The 10,874-nt window shown below is 43.7% G+C and overlaps 1 protein-coding gene across 2 annotated transcripts; it reads right to left on the bottom strand.

The window, feature by feature from the left end:
* Nucleotides 1-192: 192 nt before the first annotated feature.
* Nucleotides 193-10,129, bottom strand: dacha (dachshund a). 2 transcript variants are annotated; one of them, XM_079356443.1, is made up of 7 exons: nt 9,477-10,129; nt 6,122-6,231; nt 1,636-1,755; nt 1,417-1,551; nt 1,167-1,327; nt 707-851; nt 193-412 (listed from the first exon to the last, which is right to left on the bottom strand). In XM_079356443.1, exons 1-7 carry the CDS (start codon nt 9,971-9,973, stop codon nt 294-296), a joined length of 1,287 nt encoding a protein of 428 aa, XP_079212569.1. In that variant the 5' UTR covers nt 9,974-10,129; the 3' UTR covers nt 193-293. The 2 variants fall into 2 exon arrangements, with proteins under 2 accessions (XP_079212569.1, XP_079212570.1); XM_079356444.1 differs by having other exon boundaries at nt 1,417-1,548.
* Nucleotides 10,130-10,874: the final 745 nt, after the last annotated feature.

The raw sequence follows: 10,874 nt of genomic DNA, 5'->3' as shown, positions 1-10,874 counted from the left end.
TGTGTGTGTGTGTGTGTGTGTGTGTGTGTGTATCCTGCACGCTGTCTAAATCTGTACAGACACGTTCAGGCGGTGTGCAGAAGTTTCCTGCTCTTCTTGATTATTAAAAACTCTGAAGGATCTAACATTGAGTGTGTTGCCGTGGTTACAAACAGCTTTCATTTGATGACAGTTAAACTCGGCGCACACTGATCTCCTCCTCTGATCTCATATTTCTTAAACTTGATGATCGGTGAGCTGAAGTGTTCACATGAGGAAGACGGGGAGACGCTCGCAGAGAGTGAATGAATAAGTTATGAGACGGAGAGGAGTCCGAGCGCCTGCAGACATGTTTCTGTTTCTGGGACCATCTGTTCATTAGCACGTTTACCTTTTTCTTTCAACACCGTGTTGTTCTCTGCAGGCTCGCCGTCTGTCACAACAACAGCACACCCGTTACTTCGATTCATCAGAGGTATAAAAACACACCTGAATTATTTATGTCAAACATGCAATGAAAATGTGATTAAATAAAGAAATCCTTTGACAGCCCGAACAGTTGTTTAATTCTCGACATTTTGATTTCAAAAGTGATGACGTCACCACCCTCAGCCAATCACAGTGATGCAACTAGATTTAGCCAGTTTAAATTAAAGAAATGTGTTTATTTAATAATCGTATTTAGACAATAAAGAGCGTGTGTATCTGTGAGTGTGTGTGTGCTAACCTAGCTCCGGTGTGTGCGCTGCAGGAAGAGGTGATGATGAGGAGGATGAAGATGCTCTAGAGGGTGATTGGCTGGCTGCTTCCTGGAGGTTGAGCTCGTCATCACTGGGGGAGGGGCATGGGGAGGGGCTTCCTGGGGGAGTATCCTGAACAAGAGTCTGCAGGTTAGCATTAGCACTATTTGTAATTTTAATAAGAAGCACAAATGTTATTAAGGCATTAGCTTTGTTAGCATAAGTTAGCCTTGCCTCACCAATGCTTTGGTTTAATCCAAAGTGTCTATGACTTTAGCAGAAATGATATATTTAGCATTAGCACTATCAACAGCTCAGTTAGTAATGGCACAGTTAGCTCTAATAGTCAATAGTCATCAGACAAAAGTTATTATTTTCAAAGGATCTCAATGATTTCTTAAGCATTCTTAATGTTAGCTAGAATTAGCAGTAGCCGTGTTAGCTTACAGTCAATTTGCTCTCGTCTCTGTGTATCTGTGACAAGGTGGCCATGTTTGCAAAACCACTCAGCTGGCTCATTTGGTTCATCGCCATGGCAACACTGGCAGGGGGCAGGCCAACAGGGAGGAGGTGGTGGGGCATGACCATAAAAGGAAGGTCCGACAGACCTGAGGAGGCGGAGTCAGAGAGTAGTAATAAATAGTGAGATGCTAGGCTGCTAATCTAGCAGAATTGCAGCGAGAAAGATGAAACTCACGGTTGGCGAATAGCGCGGTGTGTTGCTGCAAAGTGTTGAGGTGAAGAGACGCTGAATCAGAAGGCGGCGGCGCCGAAGACGGAGGAGGAGAGAGGAGGTGATGCTCTTTCTCCCATGATGCTTCACTGCCTCCTACTTTGAAGGGGAGGAGGGGGAATTCGTCTCTTAGTACTTCCTGTTCTTTCATGTTAACTCAATGCTGATGATGTCACAACTTACGCGTGTCGTCGTTCTCCGACTCCATCCTGTTGGGATGTCGCTGCTGATCGCTGTTGCCATGGAAACCCATCATCATCCTCACTTTCTGCAGCTTCAGAGCGTCAGCCATCGCCGTCAGACCTGCAGAGAGAAGACACATCAATAAACTGGACACAGTTGAGTCCACAGGTGAGACACCAATGGGTCACCTGTTCACATGAAGGTTAGTGTTGCACATGATTCAGACTTCACATGAAGGTTAGTGTTGCACATGTTTCAGACTTCTCATGAAGGTTAGTGTTGCACATGTTTCAGACTTCTCATGAAGGTTAGTGTTGCACATGTTTCAGACTTCTCATGAAGGTTAGTGTTGCACATGTTTCAGACTTCTCATGAAGGTTAGTGTTGCACATGTTTCAGACTTCTCATGAAGGTTAGTGTTGCACATGTTTCAGACTTCATGAAGGTTTAGTGTTGCACATGTTTCAGACTTCACATGAAGGTTAGTGTTGCACATGTTTCAGACTTCACATGAAGGTTAGTGTTGCACATGTTTCAGACTTCACATGAAGGTTAGTGTTGCACATGTTTCAGACTTCACATGAAGGTTAGTGTTGCACATGTTTCAGACTTCACATGAAGGTTAGTGTTGCACATGTTTCAGGCTTCACATGAACGGTTTGTGTTGCACATGTTTCAGACTTCACATGAAGGTTAGTGTTGCACATGTTTCAGGCTTCACATGAACGTTTGTGTTGCACATGTTTCAGACTTCACATGAAGGTTAGTGTTGCACATGTTTCAGACTTCACATGAAGGTTGGTGTTGCACATGTTTCAGACTTCACATGAAGGTTTGTGTTGCACATGTTTCAGACTTCACATGAAGGTTAGTGTTGCACATGTTTCAGACTTCACATGAAGGTTGGTGTTGCACATGTTTCAGGCTTCACATGAAGGTTTGTGTTGCACATGTTTCAGACTTCACATGAAGGTTAGTGTTGCACATGTTTCAGACTTCACATGAAGGTTAGTGTTGCACATGTTTCAGACTTCACATGAAGGTTAGTGTTGCACATGTTTCAGACTTCACATAAAGGTTAGTGTTGCACATGTTTCAGATTTCACATGAAGGTTGGTGTTGCACATGATTCAGACTTCACATAAAGGTTAGTGTTGCACATGTTTCAGACTTCATGTTTTGCTGATTGATTAAAAATTAATCCCTCTGCAGTCCGAGTGTCTCCTGTGACTGTGGCTGTCTCTCCACCATCTCGCTCTCCCTGCAGCCACTGACCTAATTAATCGACTCCTCTAATTAATTAATTAAATCAGTGTTAACGAGGGAGTGGAGCTAACGAGCAGGCAGGTACTCTAGGGCTGGCTGAACAAAAACAAAGATTTTTTTTGTTCTTTTTTTTCCCTGCAGCAGATTTTGATGTTTTGATGTTTGAGCTCCTGAAAGTGAAGCGCTGAGCGTCTGGAGACGGAGGCTGACTTTAGATCAGTTTATGACTCAGAGTCATTTCTTCTAACACGCGCTATAATTTTGTTACTCTTTCAGAAAGTGCTGCTGTATTTTAACTATTTTTAAATCCAGCCTGGCAGGAAGTTAGATATCACACTATCAGAATAAAACATTACTCACTGAATGAACGTTATATATTATTTCTTGATTAGGTTTGTAATTAACATTTCAAATACAAAATAACTTGTTTTTTTATATCGTCTTCTAGAAACAAAGTTCAGAAGGAAACTCGAGAGAAAATACTGCTGTGTAGTGACAATAATTAAACCAGACTTTTCTGTAAATCCTGGGATTATCAGGGCAAAGTTCAACACCTCCTGACTACCATTAAAAAAGTACTATAGGAGACAACACAACTCTTTCTGTCACCAGTAAGAATCAGTGAAAACGACGTGACTCATAGAACAAACATAATCATATCAGTTCAGTTATAGATTCAGATTTAAATTATTTAAACGATGACTGTGGTGTTAATTAAACATCAAGCTGTATAGAAGACATGGACACCACCAAAGTGAAAGCAAAACTGTCTTTAACCTGTATTCTCTCTAATGTCCAGCAGGGGGCACAAAAGCGAACTGATTAATTTGATGTCCATCAAATCCTCCACTTCGCTTCAGCTCCACCCTCTTGTCCAAATATGGTCAGTGGTAAGTGGACTTCAAGTCATCAGCCTACAAAGCGACATTACTCGGAGGTTGTCACAATGAATTATTAATCTCAGTGTGTGAGTGCGCGAGTTAGAGAGCTCAGTGAGGTGAGAAACAGGACACACTGAGCTGTAAACACACACGTCACTTTGATGGATTCTTCTCATTTCCTGTCACACAGGAAACAGTTTGCTGTGTGCTCAGAGTGAAGAAACTCATTCATCACTTTAGACGAGCTTCCAACCTTCCTGTAAGAGTCACACTTCATCTCATACACCAAGCTTCCTGTTTATGATAAGCTTTAACCTGAAGGAGGCTGTGCACTGAGCTGCTGCTTCCTGTTTGATGATAAGCTTTAACCTGAAGGAGGCTGTGCACTGAGCTGCTGCTTCCTGTTTGATGATAGGCTTTAATCTGAAGGAGGCTGTGCACTGAGCTGCTGCTTCCTGTTTGATGATAGGCTTTAATCTGAAGGAGGCTGTACACTGAGCTGCTGCTTCCTGTTTGATGATAGGCTTTAATCTGAAGGAGGCTGTGCACTGAGCTGCTGCTTCCTGTTTGATGATAACCTTTAACCTGAAGGAGGCTGTGCACTGAGCTGCTGCTTCCTGTTTGATGATAGGCTTTAATCTGAAGGAGGCTGTACACTGAGCTGCTGCTTCCTGTTTGATGATAGGCTTTCATCTGAAGGAGGCTGTGCACTGAGCTGCTGCTTCCTGTTTGATAATAACCTTTCATCTGAAGGAGGCTGTGCACTGAGCTGCTGCTTCCTTTTCAGGAGGAGCTTTCTCTCTTTCTGTCTACGAACACAAACCGTTGTTTCACCTTCAGGTTTTTTACCGTCTGGCATGTGTGTAGAGAGCTCGAGTCTTACAGGACAACGAGGCATTATCCTCTCTTTAACCCAACCTTTACCACATTTAATTAACTGTGTGTGTGTGTGTGTGTGTGTGTGTGTGTGTGTGGAGTTAATCATTTTCCCTGTTTGATCTCTCCGTCTCTGACCTCGGTCACCAAATGTGGCAGTTTGAGCATTTTTTAATAAAAAGCAGGGTTTGTTTCAGTTTTAGTGAGTGTGTGTGTGTGTGTGTGTGTGTGTGTGTGTGTGTGTGTGTGTGTGTGTGTGTGTGTCTGCGTGTGTGTGTGTGTGTGTGTGTGTGTGTGTGTGTCTGCGTGTGTGTGTGTTGCTTTCATTAAGCACTCAGTCTGAGAGGTTCAGTGTTCCTTCTTTGTGTGAGCAGCGGAACGTCTCTGTTCATCATCATCATCATCACTCTGGGGAAGGTCCAATCACAGCCTGAAACACTCCTCCGATAGGACGCGATGGGCGCTGAGCAGCCATTTTTAAGTTTGGGCGCCGTCACGCGTCCATTAGACGGGTAGATCAAAGTTTCAAGAAACGATGGCCCACTTTCCTGAGCTCTAGTTTGAAGACCTACCGGGACGTCAGAGAGAGAGCTCGCGCTTGTAAAGATATTTCAGACGGTTTGAGTAGAACCAGGTGTGACTCAAACAGCAGCAGAATGTGTGTGATGTCCTCGACGCTGTCGTTTCAGCGCTGCAGCTCCTGGATGAACCTAAACCCTTTCACGTCCTGTCGTGCCCTGAGGATTTCTTTCTGTCCATGTTTGCTGCTCGTCTCCTCCTTGTCAGCAGCGCTTTCTACTTAAAAGGATACTTCACTTGTTAAAACACTGATCTGTGTGGATTTTGGGTCATATATGTAGCAGAAATAACTTTTGATGTTGTTGTCTTCTTGATCAAGAAAAGACAGACAGCCTCAAATGACTCAAAAATCAAAAGCTCCTGATCAGAAAAGAAATACAGAGCTTTCTCGTCTCAGGGTGAAATGAGGGCGAGATGACCGACCAGGTTTCCAAAGATGCAAAGCTTCATGAAAATAGGTGAAATATCCCTTTAATAATGGACAGAAACGAACATACTGTGCATCTAAACAGCAGTTTTACTGTCAACACGAGGAACCAACTGACAAACACCAACAGCCACATTCATATAATCATCTTAATCTGCTTTACTCTACAGATGATTAAAGACACACACACACACACACACACACACACACACTGCTTCAGGTCAGACTCAATCTGTCAGTCATTTTGACATCTGCTAATTAAGCATGCTAATTTTAGCTCTAATCACACACACACACACACACACACACACACTGGGTCAGACTGACTGGTACCTGCAGGTGTCTGAGTATAAATATCATAAAATAATTAAATATATTTCTCGAGACAGGATGTTGTTTATTCAAACTGAGTTGACGGACGCTCCCTTTAACAAAACGTTCTTTATCTTCCACTCACCTGTTTGTGACAGCAGGGCGGGGCTTATCAGACCATGTGGAAGGAGTCTGGAGCCGTCAGCCATTGTTGCCACGCCCAGCGTCCTCTTCGGAGGCCGACCAGGGCGAGAACTGGAAACAAAAAAAGTATTTTTTTTAATTAACCTGCAGGCCGCAAAAACATGAAACTAAAGTTTTATTTTAAAATCTGATCAAATATATTTGACTTTATTTTAAGACTTTATTTGGAAGGTTGGCAAACAGAAGTTTGGTGCTTTTACTTTGAAGGTGGACAAAGTGAAGTTGGGTGCTTTTATTTTGACGGTTGACAAAGTAAAGTGTGGTGCTTTTATTTTGAAGGTGGACAAACAGAAGTGTGGTGTTTTTATTTTGAAGGTGGACAAAGTGAAGTGTGGTGCTTTGTATTGAAAAGCTGTGGACTCACTGTCGTTATTAAACGACTCGTGGTGAACTAAATTTCATTTTTCTCCAGTTTTGACAGAGGTCAAAGGTCAAAGGTCAACGTTTCAGTCATGATGTGGATATTATAAATGCACCATTATCTCCACTTCGCTCTGCTGAGGGAGGAGAGCGAGTGCTGATGCTTGTAGAGCCTCCTTCCTTGTTCTACACGAGCGACAGAGAGGAAACTAGAAACGGCGCGTTGAGGTAAAAACGGCGCGCTGCATCGCTTTGCTCATGGGCAGCTACTCCAACAGGAAACAAAAGAAGGAGCCGGCTCTGACGTTCGCTCGCCTCGCACGCTTCTGGGACACGCTCTCAGGGTCATACACAGGTCAACGTTTGATTGACAGATCTGAGACAACTTGCCCAAAGACACACACACACACATTACAGAGGAATTTCATTTAGTGTGTGTGTGTGTGTGTGTGTGTGTGTGTGTGTGTGTCTGGGGGGGGGGGGGGGGGGGGGGGGGGGGGGGGGGATTCCACACCTAATTAAATTGGGACAAAATGTCCTTTATATGACACACACTGAACTACACAGCCAGGTAGAACCTCCATCTGAGAGTGATGAGAGTTAAAGCTGTTGTTAATAATAACCCAGGTGTGTGTGTGTGTGTGTGTGTGTGTGTGTGTGTGTGTGTGTGTGTGTGTGTGTGTGTGTGTGTGCACATCATCGTCTGATGACATCACCGTGCTGCGTGACGTTGATTTCAGCCGTAATGTTTCATTGATGTACCTGAGAGCTGCTCTCTGATTGGTTCAGTATTACTGTTTATACCTTTACGTAACATTTGAACTTTACTTTGTTTTTATTTAATGGACCAATGGGAGTAAAAACACACACACACACACACACACACACACACACACACACACACACACACACACACACACACACACACACACAGCTATCAGTGTTATAAAACAGATCAGAGCTTAAAGGTGATTTACACAAACTGTCTGTTCACATTAAAGCACACAGTGTAAACACACACACACACACACACACATAAACACACACACTGTAAACACACACACACACACACACACACACATAAACACACACACTGTAAACACACACACACACACACACATAAACACACACACTGTAAACACACACACAGTGTAAACACACACACACACACACACAGTGTAAACACACACACACACACAGTGTAAACACACACACACACACAGTGTAAACACACACACACACACACACACAGTGTAAACACACACACACACACACACACAGTGTAAACACACACACACACACAGTGTAAACACACACACACAGTGTAAACACACACACACACACACAGTGTAAACACACACACACACACACAGTGTAAACACACACACACACACACAGTGTAAACACACACACAGTGTAAACACACACACAGTGTAAAAACACACACACACACACACACACAGTGTAAACACACACACACACACAGTGTAAACACACACACAGTGTAAACACACACACACAGTGTAAAAACACACACACACACACACAGTGTAAAAACACACACACAGTGTAAACACACACACACACAGTGTAAACACACACACACACAGTGTAAACACACACACACAGTGTAAACACACAGTGTAAAAACACACACAGTGTAAACACACACACACACACACTGTAAACACACACACACACACAGTGTAAACACACACACACACACACAGTGTAAACACACACACAGTGTAAACACACACACACAGTGTAAACACACACACACAGTGTAAACACACACACACACAGTGTAAACACACACACACAGTGTAAACACACACACAGTGTAAACACACACACACACAGTGTAAACACACACACACACAGTGTAAACACACACACACAGTGTAAAAACACACACACTGTAAACACACACACACACAGTGTAAACACACACACACACACAGTGTAAACACACACACACTGTAAACACACACAGTGTAAACACACACACAGTGTAAAAACACACACACACACACACACAGTGTAAACACACACACACACACACACACACAGTGTAAACACACACACACACACAGTGTAAACACACACACACACACAGTGTAAACACACACACACACACAGTGTAAACACACACAGTGTAAAAACACACACACAGTGTAAACACACACACACACAGTGTAAAAACACACACACAGTGTAAACACACACACACACAGTGTAAACACACACACAGTGTAAACACACACACACACAGTGTAAACACACACAGTGTAAACACACACAGTGTAAACACACACACACACAGTGTAAACACACACACACACAGTGTAAACACACACAGTGTAAACACACACACACACAGTGTAAACACACACACACACAGTGTAAACACACACACACACACACACAGTGTAAACACACACACACACACACACACACACACACAGTGTAAACACACACACACACACAGTGTAAACACACACATAAACAGTTTAATGTGTCAGTGAAGATCTATAAACTATAATCAGACTGAAACATCTGTAATCACAAATCTTCTTCTTCACCGTTTGTCTTCGTCACAAGACAAACAGATTAAGACATGTAAAAATATGATTATTAAGCATTACATGCTTACATATTTAAAAGTTCATTTTGTTATTTAAAATACATTTAATTTAAATCACAGTCCTGATAATCATGTTTCATTAAATCATAATGAACTTCATATGACTTTATTTATAATACATCCATTAATCAAAAAGTGTTTACAGTCTTATTCTCAGATTTTTTTTAAAAATAAAACGATTTTAAAAAGTTATAATCTATAAACTAATAAATAATATTAAATAGCGTGATAATGTATAACATTTAAACTAAACCCTATAAGTGCACGCGCCCCGGTGTGCCCCCCTCACCTGGCGTTGGTGCAGTCCCGGTACAGCGTCTCGAAGTCGGCCCTGGTGATCAGCTTGCAGCGGTTCACTCCGGGCTGGATGGCTCCGAGCCCGCGCAGCACGCGCACCTGCTCCACGGTGCAGACCACCGGGCAGATGTCGAGCCGCTTCAGCTTGGTGTACACGGTGTGCAGGCCGCCCACCAGGTGCTTCAGGAACAGCTCGAACACCTGAGGAAGGCAGATGAGCTCCACGCCGCTGACTGTGAATGACGCCACCTTCACACCGTGGACCTCTACCATCTGACACTCGGTGCGCGCGGCTGCCGCTCCGCCGCCGCTCGTCCCGTTCACAGCGAGCGGGACTCTGCCGCTCAGGAACGCTCCGGACACGTGCGCTGCGGGGAGGCGCGGGGAGCCGGCCAGGTTGGGAGCACTGTAAGGCGGGTCTGAGTGAAAGAGCGGGTCGGTGGGAGGGGTGGAGGTCCGGCACAGAGGGGTGGTGGAGGAGCCTGCCATGGAGAGCAAACACCAAAGAAGAAGAAAAAGATGAGTCACTTTCTCGGTCTGATTTTGAATCTTGTGTTTTGTTTCTTATTTCTTTAAAGAGTTTCGATCCGTCTGCCTCTCTCTGTTCCCGCCTCTCCGACTGAATGATCTCTCTCTCTCTCTGATAGTAACCGGCTCAGAATGATTAGTCAATCTCTCTCTCTCTCTCTCTCTCTCTCTCTCTCTCTCTCTCTCTCTCTCTCTCTCTCTCTCTCTCTCTGTCCCGTAGGCAGCCAATCAACAGCGGCCAATCAGAGTCTAGAAACCCACACAGTTAGCCTTCCCATTGGCTGTAAGGTGATTAGAGGGGTGGGGCTTCAGAATGGGTTTGACAGATTGATGATTGACATTTGATTTTGAATTAGAAAAAAAAAGATTTAAACAGATAATTCTTTGGACTGCAGGATTTGTAAGTCCCATCGATTGTTCCATACTCGATGTCAACTCTCACAACGACAGAGAAGTTAGGACAGTCGGCATGGCAACTGGAGGCAAGATGCAACCTGTACAGGTGTGCAGGTGGACGCCAGATGCACTAATGATTTTGACCTAATGTTTCAGGGTGGATCTGACCTCCTCGTCTCTTCAGACGTTTCTTCACCCAAAGTCATTAAAAGCATTAATATCACAAATTGAACCCTCTGTTGTTGACATGAAGTCCCTTTATCATATCTTGTAGTGTGAGCATGACCTTTAACCTCCTGAGCCAGGCTTTTTGAGTTCATAATTCTTTTTCTTCATGACGACTTTATCAAAGTTAGCGTCGACAAATTCCTGCCAAGGCTTCCTTTCCTCCATGTGTTGAGAGGAGCGCCGTTCCACCGTTTCCTGTGAGTCTCAGTTTTAATTTTATAATAAGTCACTCGCTCTG

Source organism: Symphodus melops (assembly GCF_947650265.1).
Source record: "Symphodus melops genome assembly, chromosome: 11".
Classification (NCBI taxonomy): Eukaryota; Metazoa; Chordata; class Actinopteri; order Labriformes; family Labridae; genus Symphodus; species Symphodus melops.
Note: the sequence above shows the minus strand (reverse complement) of the source record. Positions and strands in the feature narration are given on the sequence as shown.